This window comes from Falco punctatus (genome assembly GCF_963210335.1).
Source record: "Falco punctatus genome assembly, chromosome: 1".
NCBI classification, from domain to species: Eukaryota; Metazoa; Chordata; class Aves; order Falconiformes; family Falconidae; genus Falco; species Falco punctatus.
Window position 1 is genome coordinate 123,274,567 of NC_137580.1, and position 18,618 is coordinate 123,293,184.

The 18,618-nt window shown below is 43.1% G+C and overlaps 2 protein-coding genes across 8 annotated transcripts in view; both read right to left on the reverse strand.

The window, feature by feature from the left end:
• ERN1 (endoplasmic reticulum to nucleus signaling 1) overlaps positions 1-5,827 on the reverse strand; it is a 37,739-nt gene extending 31,912 nt beyond the window's left edge. For both annotated transcript variants that reach the window (XM_080377338.1, XM_080377337.1), the window contains exon 1: positions 5,615-5,827. In XM_080377338.1, the coding sequence (XP_080233464.1) occupies positions 5,615-5,689 (75 nt within the window). In that variant the 5' untranslated portion in view covers positions 5,690-5,827. The remainder of the gene's footprint in view (positions 1-5,614) is intronic.
• Positions 5,828-8,866: 3,039 nt separating this feature from the next.
• The window catches only part of TEX2 (testis expressed 2), a 57,909-nt gene continuing 48,157 nt past the window's right edge, over positions 8,867-18,618 (reverse strand). For all 6 annotated transcript variants that reach the window (XM_080376784.1, XM_080376782.1, XM_080376780.1 and 3 more), the window contains 4 exons: positions 14,086-14,208; positions 12,115-12,324; positions 11,759-11,879; positions 8,867-10,903 (listed from right to left, as the gene is read on the reverse strand). In XM_080376784.1, coding sequence (XP_080232910.1) covers positions 10,781-10,903; positions 11,759-11,879; positions 12,115-12,324; positions 14,086-14,208 — 577 coding nt within the window. In that variant the 3' untranslated portion in view covers positions 8,867-10,780. The remainder of the gene's footprint in view (positions 10,904-11,758; positions 11,880-12,114; positions 12,325-14,085; positions 14,209-18,618) is intronic.

Consider the following 18,618-nt stretch of genomic DNA (forward strand, 5'->3'; position numbering starts at 1 on the left):
GCAGTATTTTAATACACCCATGTATATGGTATAAATCCTGTACATTATACACCACAGGGAACACAAAAAATACCTGTTTCTTCATAAAAATCTATCTACCCTAAACCCACTCCATGAACAAAAGCATTTAAATTAAAAGACTGGAATGACTGTTTGTTCTTCTATCAAGAAAGCTACACCAAAAACATCCATTACTCAAGCTGATCATTTTAGTTCATGAATACAGTGAAGCAGCACCTAGAGTGAAACACAGTAAGTCGAGCAAGAACACACAACTGTTAAAGGCAGGAAGTGAAAATTACTGAAGTTCCTTTAGATCGCAGGTGGGAATTCAACACCCTGAATATAATGACTACTGTTGAAGTTTAGTTGCAAATAAAATTCAACATACAGCAAATCTACCACATCTTCTATGTATACAGACTAAAATTGTTTTTCTAGGCTAGATCTTACTCTCTGTGCAAGTTTTTATCTTTTATCTTATCTTACAGAATCAGTATATTCTCCAGAAAGCTCTCTTCCTGTCTTCTTATTGAGAAGAGTATAAAAGGTTGTATCATTTTCACAAAAAAATGTGCCTGTAAGATAACCACCATGATTATGGTCAGGTAACAGATATCAGTAACATGTAGTACATGGAACACTACTTGCAGATCTGTAGATGTAGTATTTTATATTTAACATTTGAATGTCTATCTGTTGTGGCATCAAGGCTATAGAAATTACAAATTAAATGTTTGTTCTGGAACTCTCATCAAAACATCATTAACCAAGGTGGTCTTCCAGATGACTGACATTTTAGAAGGTTGCTAGTACCTGGGACCAAACAGAAAGTGCTAACGTGCAAAGAGTTCCTCTGCACATCCTGCAGCCACAGGAGTATGAACGCTTTTCCATACATGCACCCTCCAGATCATTTAGACGCCAAATGATAAGGAAAGAAAACCATAGCTGAAGCAGCTATTCACACAAGCTTGTGTAGAAAACCAGATGAACACCTGAATGTTGCCCACAGGCAGAATGACTAGAAATTTCTCAGATACGACTAAGATCAAGAAATCACTATAGCTTCTTTTAAGCTTTTCATAGTAGTTCAAGTTCCCCTGGGGAGGGGGAGGGGGGGGGGAAGCGCCACTCCCATCTACCATTCTTAGGGTGCCCGACTGCTAATAATCTCTAACAGTCTAAGATTAGGGATTAAACAGAAAATAGCATTTTTAAGCTACAATAGAAATATACTGTCCAATAGAAACAGCATTTCATAAACAGAAATAGAAACACATTTCATAAATACTAGTTAACACTTGCAGAAGAATCTTCCCTCAGTCCAAATCTACTACATCTTTAGATAAAACGTTTTAGAAATCAAAGTAATAAGATGACTCAAAGCAATTCTGAAGGGCCCACGGAGTCAAACGAAGGTCAGGGGAAGCTGTAGGACAAGTTCTGGTGTGTTCGTATACGGCTACGGTACAGTTCAATGTCAAAGACAGTACCTTCTTCATTCACAGCAACGTTTCACATCGTTTTAAGGATTAGCAGAGCAATGCCCTACTTTGTTTTGTTGTGTTAGAAGAAAACAGTCTCCACAGAAATAATCCCTTCCATTAATTTATCTGCTTAAAACCAGTACTTTTGAAATGCAGGTCACCAAGTATGCACAAATCCCACTGAAGTCAGTAGACACAGCAGATAAAAAGAAAACCAGGCCACTCAGTTCCTTGAGGTTATCGTTCTGTAACCTAGAAATACGTTTTGCTGTGGCAGTGATACCACAGGAGGTTCTTCGAGTATGAATAAGTAACAGGAAAACATTTCAGAGTGACCTGGATGTGTGATGGTGTGTGCTGACTCTGAGCAGTGTTACCCATTCCACAGAAATAATTGAAAGCTCGGTAGTAAACAAATCACAGTGCCAAGTGTCACCTGACAATAATTTTCTCTTTTCTGAGTCTTAAGTTGGAATACATATGCACCAAACTTAATTTGTAAGGTTTGATGGATGACAAAGGATGGATGGTTTGCTAACTAGAATTTACATCCTCATAATTTCTTTGGTAACACCTGGCTTTCTGAACAAAAAAGTTGACAAGATATATAATCACTCAAGTTGGAGAGAAAAAAATAAATCTATATTCCTCGCTGGATAATTAGTTTAATATACATCAAGCTGTACACCTGCATTTTAGTAAAAAAGTATTTAAAAATAACTTTGGCATTAACAGCACCAGACACTTTCCTCAAAGTAAGAAAAAGCCTATACCATAATTAGGCTACTGAAACCACAATCAGTAAACCAATACAGATGCAAAGCAAAATATTTTTAGACATCAGCACACGCTGCAAGCACTTGGCATATTCATCACAGTCTATGGTTTTGACAGCTATTCTCTAGCTTCATTGCCAGGCTAGAGGCTAAAACTGACTATGAATAATAAAACCATTCCATGAAGAAACTCTTTGTAAAATTCAGTAAATTACTGGGCAGGGAGGAGGAAGTTTTTCAATATAGCTGATAACAAAGTTAATACATGAAAGAGAGCTAAAAAAAAAGGTAAGTTCCATCTTCTTTAGAAAGTGAAATCAAACCTACAGATCTTTTAATCTTAAACTAAATTCCAACATGTCTTCCTTAGCTACTTCTCATCAACACTGTAACTCAGTTCCAGCGACTTTTCATTCATATGCCCGTACGAACTGCAAGAGGAAAAACTGAAAACTACAGGAGGTCCACTCCAGCCACCCTCTGACTTGACTGGACTGCGAGTGGTGCTCCACATCACAACGTCCCAGCTAGGTTTTCAGACTTGATTCTCTCTGTAAAACCAAAACTTATTTCAATATTCACAGGAACACCAGCAACCAAAATGAGCAAGACACAGTTATAAACACACGAATTTACACTCCAGGACAAAGCTGTCCATTAATTTTAGTTGTGCAAGACAAGTCTGCAGTCCCCAAACCCTAGTATATTGGGGTTTTGAGTGAACAAGGAGATCTGCAACTCAAATAAAACACATAAATGTTAGTTAACATCATGATTGAAGATGCCCTCTTTAAAACCTTCTGCTGTCTCACAGAGGTTTTCATGTGAATCAGTTAAGTGACCAAACACCTCCAGCTGAGATAAAAGAACGTGCTACAAGACATCTGGCTAAGGCCGGGGTTTTCCCATGCCAGGTGCAGCTCGTACACACCACGTACCAGAGCACTGAAACCCATCCCATAGGCTGCAGGAGAGAGCAGACCCATGTCCTAAATGCCAGTTTAATCCCCAAAAGGTTGTTATTTTTGAGTAAACTGACTCCATGTTAAAAGAGAAACAAGCACAGTCTGGAACGTCCACAGCTCACAAAAAACAAGGTTTCTTTTTAAAACTAGTGAGCACTGTAAGTCATTACTGTATAATATTTACAGTAACTGTTTATTTACTGCTTTATTGCTTTTCTCATTGCTGTATCTGAAATGTCACCCTTTTATAATGTGTTCCCATACATTGCCAGGGCAACTCCAAGAGCTATACATTGTCACCTAAATAACAAGAGACAGCATTTCATCTTATAAAGACAGGAAAGGAAGCCTTGTATAAACTGAAGGAAAACAGTATTAATGTTGTGATATAAAGTAACAAAGTGCATTTATCAAAGAAAGAAAAGGCAGAGCAGAGCAGTACCCTTAAAGAAATCTATATAAAACACAATTTGCAAATCTTCAGGCAATCTCATGTTTTTCTTGTTACCTCAATACCAAGAATTGTACGCCAGCCTTTTTCATGGGAATTTATTACTCAAGTGACATTAATAGTACTAAATAAGCTTTTCCAGTTAAATGGGTTAATCACAGGTGAGATGACTGGGACTGAGTTCACAGAAATTAAAACTAGTTCTGAAAAGGGAGTGAAGTACGGAATAGATTTCAACTTGGAAGTCACGGTGAGGACTACAGCTGGCAGAGCAAGAAGGCTAGGGTAAGCACCAAGAAAAGAAACAGAAATGGAGAATGCGAGATCAGACACTGATCTGAGGTAAGGTGGCAGGGCAGGGAGACCAGGAGAGAGAAATCTAGAGAAAAAAGGGGGCGAATTCTACCTGGGCCTGAGTCTAGGTTTTTGTGTGACTATGCAAGTAAAATTACACAAAATTTAGTAATAATCTATTAGTACTACTATTTTTAAAACTTCATGAGTTGCAAAACAGTTTTCCCTACAAAATCTGAACCCCAAAGCTGTCAGGACCCCAAGGAGATTTCAGTCCAACCTTATAGTCCAGACTAAGACAAAGACATGAGCACACTACCATGCTTACAGCCTGCATTTAATTCTTCCCAGTTTTCCAATGAAGTAACAACAGCAGGTATGTTACACAGCTTCATTACTAAAAGTGTTTACTTTTGAAGAAGGGGAGTGGAGCTATTATATCCAGGTGAAAAATGAAGTCTTCAGCTTTGCTTAACCTGAACTATACCCCCATATATTACAGCAGCATTTTCAGGTAACAATGAACAATCCATCCAAGAACGTAACTTAAAACTTTCCTCTTCTACGCTTCAGTATAATGGAAACAGCGAATGCCAGCTGGCCTTTTCATTGTCTGCTGATCCTGAGAATTTACAGAGCAGCACCTTTCAGAATTGAATTTTTGAAGACTTAGTTTTCCATCTCTACAGATGCAGTACACGGCACCCATTTTAAAGTACACTTTAAAATTATTACCTCTGTGAAAACAATCTGCTCAGCATGCCATCTGCTTTGCACCAGTTTCACCGTTCCCTGTGCTTTTACTGCTCCACGCAGTACCTTACAAGCAACCCGGTTATTTCTGAAGAGGTTCTGTAGAGCAGTGACTTGTGCACTTTGTCTTTCACCTTTGAGTTTAGGACTGTAGTCTCTTTTGGATACCAACCAACCATATGTACACAGAGTGCACGCTGCTATCTTTGCTCTGGAAACAGGATGATCCAAATGCTGCAGTATCTCGGTATGTAGCTGGTCATTTGTATTTGGTTGTCAACACACATACAGTGTTGGGGTCTTTTTTCAGGAAGAAAACAAGCCCCCTCAGTTGTGGGGGGCCAGAGCATAGATTTTCTAGCACGTGTCACTAGTTTCTCCATCCACCTACATAGTTCCAACTTCCAAAAGTTTCCCTGTGCTGCTTCCACCCACCACTTTACGGGAAATTCATGGTATTTTTATGTTTCAAGCATTAATATATACACTCTACATTCAGGTAGGGCGTTAGGTGCGGCGCAGAGACAGGTCCACGGCCTCGGGCAGGGTTCGGCCGCCGCAGCCCCCCGCCCCACGCAGGGCATCAACGGCAGCGCAGGGGGCAAGGGGCAGCGCAAGGGGCTCCGCCACACTGCCCGCTCCTGGCACTGCCCCCGCAGGAGCCCCGGCGCCGCTCTCCGCCGCCGGGGGGCCTGGCCTGCGTGGGGCAAGGCCTCCCCCGGCCCCCTCCGGCTCTGCCACCGCCGCAGCACGCCGAGCCGCGCCCACCCCGCCCCGCTGCGGCCGGGGGACTCTGCCACCGGCCCCCACCCTGCCCACCGGTCCCCCGCGGGACGAGCCCCCACCCCAGGCCAAGCGGGCAGGCTCGGCCCGCGCCTCGCTTACCCCGGGCCTCGGCGACAGCAGCAGCAGCAGCAGCGCGCCCAGGCTGAGGCTGAGGCGGCGGCGCAGCGGCTCCATAGCTGCCCCCCGCGGGGACCCGGGGGCGCCCGGCCGGCTCCCCCCGCCCGCTGCAGCCGCCCGCGGCGTGTCCGGCGCTCCCCGCGCGGCGCGGGGCGGGGCCGCCCGGCCCGGGCCACCGACGTCACAGAGGGCCGGGCCGGCCGCGCGCAGGTACTGCGGGGCCGCCCCCCGCCGCGGGCAGGGCCGGGGGCCGTGCGGGACCGCGGGCAGCGCTGCCCCGGGGCTTCGCGCCGCTGCCGCAGCCTCCCCGTTTGCGCTGAGCCCCGACGAAAGCGGCCTGCCTGGGGGGCTCGGGCAAGGGCCGCGTTTTAAACGGCGGGGAGCAACGCTAGCCGGCTGCTGCTGCTGCTTATTCGTAAAAAAAACCCTTACGGGTAAATTCAGGCTGAAGCAACAGGCTCCCTCCTCCAGCAGTACCCTGCCCGCTACAGTTTCCCTATTGATTTTTCGCTTTCGAAGCAGATCAGGCCAAATTTATTTGGCGTAGCTCCTGTTTTGACAAAGTTACTGTTGACCCTGGTGTGCCTTGCAAGGCCTTAAATAAACGCGAAAACAAAGAAGGTGCCACTGAACCAAAACCCAGGTCCAAGCTCCTCTGAACAGGTAAAAATAAACACAAAAAATATGGAATCAAATGGAAGAACCTTTAAAAAGAAGAAAGTAAATTTACACTGCTTGGCAGAGGCCTGGCTTTCAGATACCTATTTATAGAACACAAAGCCACTTTGTCCTTGCTACATATTGTTTGCTTTTTATTACTGATACCATTAAGGGAGCCGAAGAGCACACAGAGTACTAAGTGTGCAATATGCACGTAACAAATCAGCCCTGGCAGCTCCCCTTTGAATAAGCGTGCCTTTGATTATATGGGCAGGAGACACAGTTAGGAGCTAACCTGCCAATCTGCATAGATAAAACCATGCTGGAGCTAGAACCACCACTGTGATTCAGTTCCCTGGTACTAACAGACAGCTTGCTTTAAGGTGGTCTTGGATTCTAAGCATCCCCTGTTTGAGAACCAGCAGACCACCCAACATGCTGCTTTGTGAGCACCGTGGCAGCAGCACACACAAGGAACACGTCCAGACCTCTGCCACGCGTGCAGAAAGCCCTCGAAACCATACAGGACGACAGTTAAGGCGGGTGGTTGTAAAAAGCAGCCACAGTGTTGTGCAAGAGCATGGGCCTCCCCTGGGAAGGCAGCTGGGTTAAGCACGCAGCACTGTCCCGCCATTGAGTTTGGACGCTGGCAGGTGAGCTGCTAGGGACTGCTACCTCCACACACACCATTTTATTAGCTTTAAGGTGAATTTCATGCCATGCTACGTTATGGAGTTTCCCAGTTGCACACACACTGCGTATGCCCCTACCAAATCATAGCTATTTAACAGAAATGCTTCCCAGTGGCCTCGCAGGAGGCGGGAAAACTGCTGAATGCAGGTGCTGAGGCGGCGGGAAGGCCCCCGCTGCCCTGGCACCTCTCCTCAGGAGCTGAGGAACTACCTCAACGTCCGAGCGAGGTGAGCCCCTATGTTTTTAACGTTAAGCACCGTTTCTCAACAGCAGCAAAGTGCTAGAACAAACAACTACAGAAGAGTACAACTGCTTCTGGGAAGGCGACTAGAACCACTGCAGGCGCCGGGGGAGGGCAGACACGGCCTGGGCCTTACCTCCTTCGGCCCGGCGCAGGCGCGGCGCTCCCGCCTCAGCCGCGCTCCCGCCTCAGCCGCGCTCCCGCCTCAGCTGCGCTGCGCGCGCACCACCCACCCCGCGCGCGCGCGCACCCGGACCAGCACGTGCCCCGGGGCTTGAATCCTATTGGACGAAACGAGGGGCGGGGCGCCACCGGCGATATAAAGCAGAGCGGGGCAGGGGTTCGGTCTTTCCGACGGCGCGGCGGGCGGAGGTGAGCGTTGGTGGCGGGAAGGGCGGGCAGGCAGGCCGGCCGGGCCGCGGTGATGTCTCGTGACACGTGTTAGACTGCTGACATGCATGAAGCAATCCTACTACTGAGCGCCCAGGCTGCCGACACCCGGCGGGGCGGCCGCGATACACTACGTCTGTAACCTCCCGTTTTCCCTCCGTGTCTTGCAGGGCCCGCGTGGCGAGCGGCGGCGAGCGGTCTCGGTGAATAAAGCTGTGTGCACCCTGTGAATGTGTCCGGCTGGTTGTTGCGCGCGTCCGCGCCCGTTCCCCGCACTGCCTTTGACCCGGCGGGGTGCCCTCCCCGCGGCGCCGCCGGCCAAGCTGCAGTGCCAGAGCGAAGCGCTTGTTCATAACTGGGGCTGCTCGGCCCGACCCGGGTGGCGCTTTTAAAAGCAAGTGACAGACGGCCTGGGCCTGCCCGCACGAAATGGCGGCCTGAGGCGGGGCCCCAAGGCAGCTCCTGCGCCGCGGAGCTTCAAAGCCTGGTGCCACCGGGGGTGGCCGAGGGTTGGTTTGCAAAGGGGACGCTGGTGGCTGAAGTGCCACGGCTCCGCCGGGTGTTGCAGGAGAGGGATGCAAGCGGGTGAGGGTGAGCCAGCAGAGAGCACCCAGTGCTGGGGGGGCCTTTGCGCAGCGAAGCCGCTTGAAACCAAACCGATAAGGGCTGCAGCAGGGTGGCTGGCAGGGCCTGCACCCCTGCCCTCAGCCGCTGCACTGGTGCTGTCCTGCAGGCAGAGGCACACAGCGTTTTCTTTCGAGAAGCTGCACCTCTACACAGGCCCAGGACAGACCTGGATGTACAAGACTAGTACCCAAGTCTAGCAAAACCATAAAGGAAGATGCTTAAGCTGAGAGGCTTTTGCCACTAAACCTATAGAACATAGTGTGTGCCCTTACTGCAATGTGAGCCCTGGTAGTAATTCAAAGGTTTTCACAGTGGTAAAATGGGAAAAATAACATTGTTTTTAAACCATGTTCCTCACATTAACATTGACTGCTGCAGTGAACTTTGGTTTCCCTACAGTAAAATTGCCCTTTCAGAGTTAGAAGAGTCTCTGTACTGGTGAACCCTAAAATCGCCGCACGCCATAACTGCCAAGTGCAACTCCAGGCATATAAAAAAAAATAATCTGAAAAACAAATGGTATGCTATGTCATCTTGGCAAGCTGCCTTTCTAATAAAGTTATCAAAACAACTTGCAGAAAATAGTGGCTAAGCACTCTGCAGAAATAAAATTTAACTGAGTAATCATTTGACATGGGATAAATTTATTTAACAAAACAAAGCAAGCAGATTGTAGTTACCCACAGTTTGAAGTGCAATATGACAATCTTGTGTAATAAGTCTAAATCTGTTTACACATTAGTGCATCTAGTCCTTTGACTTTTAGTTATTGCACATAGAAATTAAATCCTATAAAAGACCTGCGTACAAGACATGCAGACTTCATGAAAGGCAAATAATGCCTATGTAATCGGCAAACCCCAGAATATACACAGCCTGGAATGGTCAAGGAGGAGTTCAGGTAACAAATATAACCTACTAAGATTTCAATTAAAGGTAACCAAAATAGGTGTTCAAATATAGAATTAATTTTAAATATATTAAATGCTAGTTTTCTTTTTATGTTTCAGGCAAGGTGCTGTTTAAAAAACCTTCAATATAGTAGCTTCATTTAGAGATGGTAAATCATCAAGTTACACATGGAAATTTTGACTTGCATCAAATGTGACAACACAATGTACAAAAAAGTTCTTAAAAATTACTTCTAAAAAAAAGCAAATCATGTTATAAAAGGAGAGCCAAAACTCACCTTCTTTGTAAACTAAAACATTTTCTGACATCCATGAACAGTTGGCAACACTTGAGTATCAGAAAAATATTACATGTGTTAAATAGTGGATATGTAGTGTTCAAATATTGAATTTACTGCATACGTTTAGTCTTAAATCATTATACCAGATAGAAGTAAAAGGCAGTTCCCCCTCCCCCCTTGGATTTGGCCATCAATTAGCAGAAAGTCTTTAATCACAATCGGCTTGGATAACTGCAGTGCTTGGATTCCTATTCCACTAAGTCCAAAAAACCAGTGCATGGGCACCAAAATCTGTTGGTCATGGCTGTTTCCACTATCATAAAGTGATCTGATGCCCGGAGCGGCACAGCTGTGACCTGAGAATTTGGTCCCATGCTTTGCGTGTAAACACAGTGCAATGGAAAAGACAGCAACAAACTCTCCTAGAAGAAAAACTCGGTGTTTCGTTGTAGCAAGAGGCTCTATACACAGTAGGGTAACTAAGTACTTCTGGTAATGTGCAGTATTGACATTTTGTGTGTGCTCATGTCTTTTATAAACATTCAGAATTAATCATGAACCAAGGTGATTGTACCTCACTATAAGGCGGCTTGCTAATGTTTGGTCTCATGGCTTTACTCGTTTACAAAAAATCTGACAATCCCACCTTCACTGATAGTTGTGTGTGTTTTATGGCTACTTGCTTCCCCAGAAAAAAGCACAAGGTTCTGTATGAAAAAAAGTAATATGTCTATACCACATTGAATCACAATATTACCTATACATCCAATTTACATTCTTTTATCCTGAAATCATTTCATATTTCGATTGCTTGACACAAGCTATTGACTGCAGAAGTGAAAGAACATAAAACAGTTCATTCTACACCTCCAACTGCCTGAGAAAGAAAAATACTCTTCCAGTTTTATAAATTCATTCCTTATTTAGGATTTTTTCCATTTGGCACACAGTTCCTTTGCTGCCAAACAACCTTTCAATGCTTTAATGCACATTAACTTAGCATGAAAACATAAGCTGAACAAAAGGTGTGTCAACAAGCTCCTTGATCTATTACAGTTAGGTTCCTCCTCCCTCCCCCAAAGAACAGGTCATCTTAGCCTCCGAGTTAAAATCCTGATGGCAGCCAGTACAAAAATAAATCAACTGCTTAATGGAATGAAACTTCAAGTAGCTGAAGTACACAGGAACAATAACCAGGCAAGTGAGCACAAAGGTATGGTTATAGGCAGTCCTTGGGGCGGGGGGGAATTGCATTGTGGCACAAGTTAAGGATGAGAACTACAGCACAGTTTATAAAACCATGAGAATAACTTTTATAATACTGTAAACTGCAAGTCTTCACATGTCATGGCTGATCAGGGGCCTCCGTGCTCAGATCTTTAGGAGGGCATGTAGAGGAGCGGGGATCCATGGCTGAGTGCATTAAAGGAATATAAACATCATCCATGTTTGGCATGACAAAGATTTTCTGTGAAAAAGATGCAATTAAGTTACATTTCCATATGCCACTTGAAACCTTAGTTTTCCGATTTGTTTAGTTAAAAAATGCAACAAGTTTGCAAATAAAAGGTTCTTGAGTTCAGCGCTGTTTGAGTTAATGCCAGTACTGAAGCCATAAGCCATTTAGTTGTAAACGTTACAGTTGTAAATGAAGCTTGGAAGCATGAAGATCTCTGCACTTTCCATTCAATTGAAATAGCACTACAGGAAATGTACCACTTTTCTTAACTATGCTGCTTTCTCAGCTCTTACCCACGTATTTTCAAACTACTTCTAATGAAATAAGCGGTTTTGGTTTCTGGTCGATGGTACAGGTTGAGATCCAGAATGAATCTGGGCCAGTAAACAGTTTCCCTGTCCTATAAGCAATTGTAAATTTGGAGGGTTTTTTTCCTGTTTTGCACTACAGTCAACGTGATTTTTTAAAAAATTGTTTTAAAGGAAGTAGTAACAGGATGCCTTACTGCCTCATCTGTTCTAAATTTTAGACAGCAGTTTGGCCTTCTATCATCTAAGAACACCTAGGATCATGTTTTTATTTAAGTACTACAAATGGTACCTATTTCAAAGAAAGGGCATTTTTGGCTCTAAAATTATTCTGACAAGTGCTAAAACAGGTTTCCATCCATGTCTACACATGGTCTTGAGACCATCCCAGAAGTCAGTTTCAGTGGAATTCTTAACATCCTTTCCACTGAACAGGAGCAGTGGAGGATACCAACTAGTTTTGAATGACATGAGGGACATGCAAAAATTTAAAACAAACACCCCGCTAATAGACAAAAACTATCACTAGTGACATGAAAATGTAAATGAAACACACCTGAAACTCCTGTTCTAGTTTCCTCTCTATCCAGTCAGTTACGTGAACCAGAGTCACTTCTCTCTCACCAAGTTTTGGCCGAGCTTTTAACTCCAGGTAGGGAGGTCTTCGAAAGCCATACCTTAGGAGAGTACACAGAACAGGTTTTATTATAAACACTCCTACAAAGCATATACTTACGTGGCTTAACTGTCAATTTTTCTCTTAATAGCAGTTCCTACCTCATTTACAACTAGTCTGTACTGCACCTCTTGCAGAACCCATTTCAGCTACACTTTACCTTTTTTTCTCAGTTGCAATCCCTTGGGTAGCACACACCTGAAACATTGCCCAGTTCTGCACTAAGTTCCTCTTACCATATTCTGTCAGTAGGTGGAGGTGGAATGTTAATTACTAGTGTTCCTCTGCACTCTTGTACTTCAACTGTTAGCAGCAATGGAGTATTGGAGACCTCTTCAATTTTCTTCTTAATAAACTCAGTCTCTGTTGCTTTTTGAAAGTATTTTGACTTTGTGATTTTATCCACAATTCTCATGATCTTACTTGTCCGATGTCCTCCTACATACCTTTAGATAGAGAGCACAAAAAGAGCACATCAAGGTAATTTTCTTAACCCTATTGTTTGTTAAGACACCCATGAATTTCCTATAAAGTCATTAGAGTATTTGATCTAAAAATTCTAAGCAGCACCTACACCAGGACCTGCACACAGTACCCATATTCTGTCAGCTGTGAGTGTCTGGCAGATATTCTGTCCAGTTTGAACACTCCTTCCCACATGGCACTGGAAACAGAGCACTTTTCAAAACTGCAAACATACTTACATCATTTATGCCAGCAAGCCGGCATGAGAAGTGACAACTTGTCTATTACCATTCCAACAAAACTGTCAAGACACTGATGCACCAAGACATACGCACACATGATCAGCATAGAAAGCCCAGCCATCATGTGTAATCTAGTTAACAGTGTATGCTGAACAAAGAGATTTTTATTTTAAGGTATTATTGCATTTACAACAAGTATAAAGACACTGAAAATGAAGGGGAAGACAATTTTGGCAGTGGGCAGGAAGATAATGCAAAAAAGAAGCTGCTTTTCCTGGCGATTGTGTCAGATAGCATCCTAGCTTCCAAAACAGATGCTTTAAGGGCTGAATATGTCTTTTCTCACCCCTGTCTCATGTTGGAAATACACACTCTAACAGCATATTTGGTATTTTCCACACACCGTATTATACCTAATTGTGGCTCTTGATGTTTTGTAGCAGAGAGCGCCTTGCTAAGGAAATTACATTTTCCCAATTAATAATTCCTTAAAAATTCTTTGTTCTCCTTCTTTGTTCTCTTGATAAAAGAGTTCTTGATATGATCTCTGCATTTTTAAAAGATATCAAATGCATCTCATAAAATAATTCCAACAATTCTTTACAGCTATTTACTCCTAAACCCTTTTGAAAACTCTAAGGAAACTCCTTGGAACATTTTGAGTATGTCATGGAGCGTTTTGGTATATTCACTGTAAAATCACTGAGATGCGTTCAGACATAGGAAACATTGTGATTGTCTGAGACATTCCAGGCTGACTCCAGCTTTCTCATTGCATGGCATAATTTCAATCAGATGCAGGAAGCAAAAATCAAAGCAGCAGCCAAAACAGGGAATGATGTGGCAAAACTCATGTGGGAAAATTTTCTTTGAAATTCCTGCACAGCATCAGAGGGCAGTATTGCATAGCCCAGACACTCAAAGCCCTTCAAGGAGGAAAAAAAAAAAAAGAAAAAAAAAAAAAAGAAGAAAAGACAAAACAACCCAAACCCCAGAGCAAGACAGCCAGGCTTGCATAACAGTTGTTTTCTTAAAGAAAAGAATACACTGGAAATCAGGGACCAGCAGGATCAGCACGGGTATAATGCTGCATGCAAACAGATTGTTTCAAGTTGACACACAAAATCCTGTTCTTGGCTCTGCTACCACGCATGACCCACTGGGGCAGGTCCCTGTAGGTTCTCTGGCCCAAAGACTTGTTGCTCTCTGTAATTTAAGAGTGAAGAAGCTAGGTGTCAAAGAGAGCTCTGTACAGGTCACTGTGCAGGAGCACTGTATGGCGAACAACGCTCCCAGCATGGTGAAACACTCAGCACAGCAGCTTCCTTTCAATTTGTAGTACAAGGTTTGATTGCTGCTCTTTGCTCTAGAAATGCTTAATTGCTTGGATATACTCGCACTCTGACATCCTGCATGGCAATGAGCATTGTAGGATGGGAACAAGGTATCAGTTATACTAAGTCTAGGAATGTGGCTGGGAGAAAAGTACAAACAGCTCACCCTTCTGCTCCTGGAGTCACCTGCTTCTCTCCTGCCAGTTCAGGAGCATCATCCTCTTCTGAAGACCCTGCGCTGGAGGATTCCTCATCGCTGTCTGCAAGGCAATACGCCCTTGGTCTGAAACTGAAACAATGCAATTTCCAGGTCAAATGTAACATTCTTAAGTAGCTATTCATCACATACAGCTTTGGCTGACATTACATGTATTTCTACTGGGGACTTTGAAATGTCCCCTCCTCTTTTTTTATAAACTTATCTAAAACAGCAAAACCAAAATCACTCTGAAACCAGTCTGTCAGAACGAGCTTCAAAACAGAACATTTGTTTTCTTTGTTGGAATGTAATCCTGCATAAAAAGGATGGCAGGGGAACGGCTATTCTACATATTCAAATAAAATGTGGAGATTATTCAAAATACATTTGAAAGCATCTTTGTTGCTGCTTGTGGCTTTCCATGGAAGTTGAGCAGTATGTAGGCTGGACAGGGTTTTTTGTTTGTTTTTAAAACTCTGACAAAGACATGCTTTTACATTGAAAGGTGAGAACATGTGATTCTGTCTTGTACTAAAAGCAAACATAGGACTCCAACTTAAAATGACATTGTCTACGAATTGAATCCCTCTGAGATGTTAAATGAGGTACTAGCATATATATACACCTTATCTTCACGACACTTTTAACCCAAATCAATAAATTCCATTTTGTCTACTCACACACACACAATTTCTGCAACACAGACGTATCTCCAGCAATGGTAACACACGCAAAGCACAAGGGGATCGATCTTTGTCATCTGCTTCCAAAAGGAAACGCACAACACTCGCACTGCCAGAGCAAAATTGTCTCAAACTAGCAGTTCACCTTACTGTAGCTACAGTGTGTGTCATCACTTATCAATTACATGCAGAAAAAAAGGTAATTTTACAAACAGAAGTAGACTAATATAACCCTGGGAAGCAGTATCTCTCAGATGTGTTGCAGAGATACTTTTGTCCCATAAAAATTTAGGCTATAATCTCCCTTCAGTAGCTTTGCTGGAAATACTGCTTTCCCTGCTGTTATTTGTAGGGAAATAGACCTGTGGGGTTGTGAATTTTTAAACTCCTCTGACACAATGAATGCTGTTTACAGGATTTAAGATTTTGTGGGTTTTTTTCTGAGGATGGTCCAAGATGGAATAAAGCAAAGAATGTCACGGGGAAAAGGGGAAAAAAAATAAAGTAATAAAATCAAACAAGTGCTGCTCTTAGGGTACAAAATATCACACAGTAGCAACTAATTCCTAGACTTCGACTATGGAAGAATTTATGTACACAATCACAGAAAAGGTTTCAAATCTTTCAAACAGATTAAAATTAGGGAAGGATGCAGTGAAAAAACTTCAGTATTAACAGATCTCTACCGAATGCAAGAGCTTGAAAGAGTTACACACGACAAGCTTGAAAAGGACGCAGGTTTAGCCCTAGGGACTATACCCAGGACTGTAATAGTCTACAGCCTATTCAGAATACAGTTTATAGCTGCATTTTCTTTTTTTTCTTTTTTTTTTTTTTTGGTGTGTGTGTGTGTGTGCGCGCGCGCACATGTGTTCTTGGAAATTTATTTGAAGCATTTAACTTCACACAGGGCACGGACTGAGACTACTGCACTATTCCTTACATGGAACAAACCGTTAGCTGCTGCACAAAGTCCTAATGTAAAAGGACAGTTCAAGTACATCTCACAATGCACAACACTCCTTCCTAACTGCCTGTTTAAGGACTGAAGCAGCAACCCCATCACCTCTCTACACCGAAGGATTTGCTGCCCAGGCTATGGGATCCAAACGGTAAATCTCTTCTTACCCGCAGATGCATTTTGTACCTGCAGAAGAGTGAAGCACCACACCAAAATAAACCACCTCCCTGAGGACTTCGGGAGGTGAGTGGATGGGTCACGTCACTGACCCAAACAGCAATGCTGGAGCAGCTTCTCATAGAGAAATGCATGTTTTTAGGTCAGATTCAAACTGTGCATTATCTACCTGGGGGTACCCTCACTTCACTTTCCTGTGCATGTGACACCACCCCATTCAAAGCATGCCCAGTGCATTTTCAAGGCTCTCAAATGTGGCACCTTCTTGCAAGGAGGTGTTTCATTTGTCAGGTAACAGGGCTCTCTGAAGTGCCTCCACGAGCACGCACTGACTGGCTAAAACCTCAAGATTTCCTCGCATTAAACAAAGCAAACAATAAATAAGCCTGAGTGAGATTTCAGGGGATCTCCGCACACAATGGACCATTTATACGACACAAACATTGGCAGAAAAACAATTTGCAGCTACAGTATTGTTCCTGAGCAGATTGCACAATATTTTATGAATTGCCATTTGTCAGTTTGTTTTTACATGGTACAACATTGCAAAAAAAAAAAAAAAAAAAAAAGATGGGGTAAGAAACTGCAGTAACTTTGGGTTAGCCTGCCTGCACTTGCCTAATCTCCAGTACAGTAGAACCTGCTACTGTATTGATTTTATAAAATAGGCAATTAAATGGTTTTACAACCTTTTTGAGAGCTGCATTTTCCTGAGACTGCATGCCAGACAGCATTATCAAACTACACCAGCTCACTTCACTTTTATTTCAAACAGTAACACAACAGCAACGATGGGATCGACTGCAACACTGAACCATTTGTCTCGCTTTACAATGACAATATCCAAGTCCAGTTAAAACCCAGTGCTGTTCCTCCCCTTTCTGGATGAGAAGATGCCTTTCTCACATGAGTTCGTGGTTACTGCATCTCAAGAGGCGGTTTGTTCCAGGCTCTTGAGGGACAGAAACGAGCGTAAGCAACCAACATGCATCAATTACAGACATCGCGACTGTGGATGCAAGCACGTGCAGAATAGTTTGATTTGTCATAGCAATTGTCAGTTGATAATTAAAAAAGTCAGTAAAATTAACTAACACAATGGAAAGCATAGATAAGGATCAAACTGCTCTATACTCCTCAGAGTCTTTGTTTGTTTGTTTATAATATTCATTTTATTTAAGGGAAAAAAAACCCACAGCCACCAAGCAACCAAAAAAACCACATGCAAAACTGGAATGCATTAGACTGCTCTTTATGTAAAGCTGGCATGGTACCTGCCCCGAGCATCCGCAACATCCCAGCCATGTGCAGGGAGCAATACGGTTCATGGATATACCTTCAAGTAATTGGTTGCTTAGCTACAGACATTTACATTTGTGTTGCTGGGGGCCTATTGCTCAGCTAGCATCAAGCTGATTTTAAAATATGAAATCAATGGGTTCACTAATTATTTCTGAGGTTGTTCTTTCACTGGACAGATCTAAAAAGACACAAATAAAATCCTGAAGGGATGGGGAAGAAAAGCAAGAATTCAACTTATATAGACATTTCGTTCTCTGTGCCCCATTTTTTGGATGGAAAAGATGAAATGGAATTTTCAAAAATCACACCCACTAATTATACCGACACAGATTCAGAAACATTTCAAGCAGTGATATTTGTTTTCGAGCAGGTTGATTTTAAATCCTCTGCATTCCTACCAGTGTATGATATCATTCAGCCATTAGTTCTTTCACATTTATTTTCTTGTCATGACTGCACTATAAAATAGCGTTGCTGTAAGTATTACTTCACCATACCTCAAAACAAGTGGTCAGAGCTACGACACGAGTATACAAAGCATCTCTTAACTCTCAAAGACCGCAACATTTTATTCGTATCTAAAAAATGGCCAGAATTAGAGAATATTTTCTTGATTTGTTGGCAGTGGTTGTACACTACATCAGAGACCACCTACTGTTCAGGGACTGCAGGTTTCTTAAGTATAAAGAAAAAAAGAGCACAAACAGACTCAACACTCCACAGCTGACAGGATGGATATTTGACAGGTGTCACCAGGTTAATACAAATGGACAGACTGATGAAATTCAAACATTATAAAAATAAGAGGGAAAGCACAAATAGAAGTTATCTAAGTTACAATATGTGCGTTTTCTAATTAGTTCCTCTACAAAGCATTTTACTTAGACATAGCTGGTAAACAGAAGTGGGACTGGAGACTAAAGTAGGGGTGTGACTTTTCCCACGATGCCAAAAAACTATTTAAAAAGTCTTTGCATAACAATTACAGCTTATTACCTTCCACAGTTGTTTACAGTTTACAGTTGTTTACAACTGTAGCTGTGCCACGCTGTAGTAGCATGTTACATGTGTCTACCGCCGTACCTGCAGGTGTGTATCTCTGGTATTCCAGTCCTACTGGCTAAGACTAAGTCAAGCATAAGACAAAACTAAATTTTAGTCACACAACATCTTAAAATCCTAATAAAATACATATTAAAGAAAATGATTGTACTGCAAAACCCTTATATTACGACAATTATCAATGGTGGAATCACCCACTAAAGTGGCACAGAAAGGCCAAGTTCTACACTCACATGTGTGCAACCCCCTCAACTCCTTCCAATCGATTGCAGAGCCAAAGCTGCACGTGCACATGGAAAATCCCACTTTTTCACT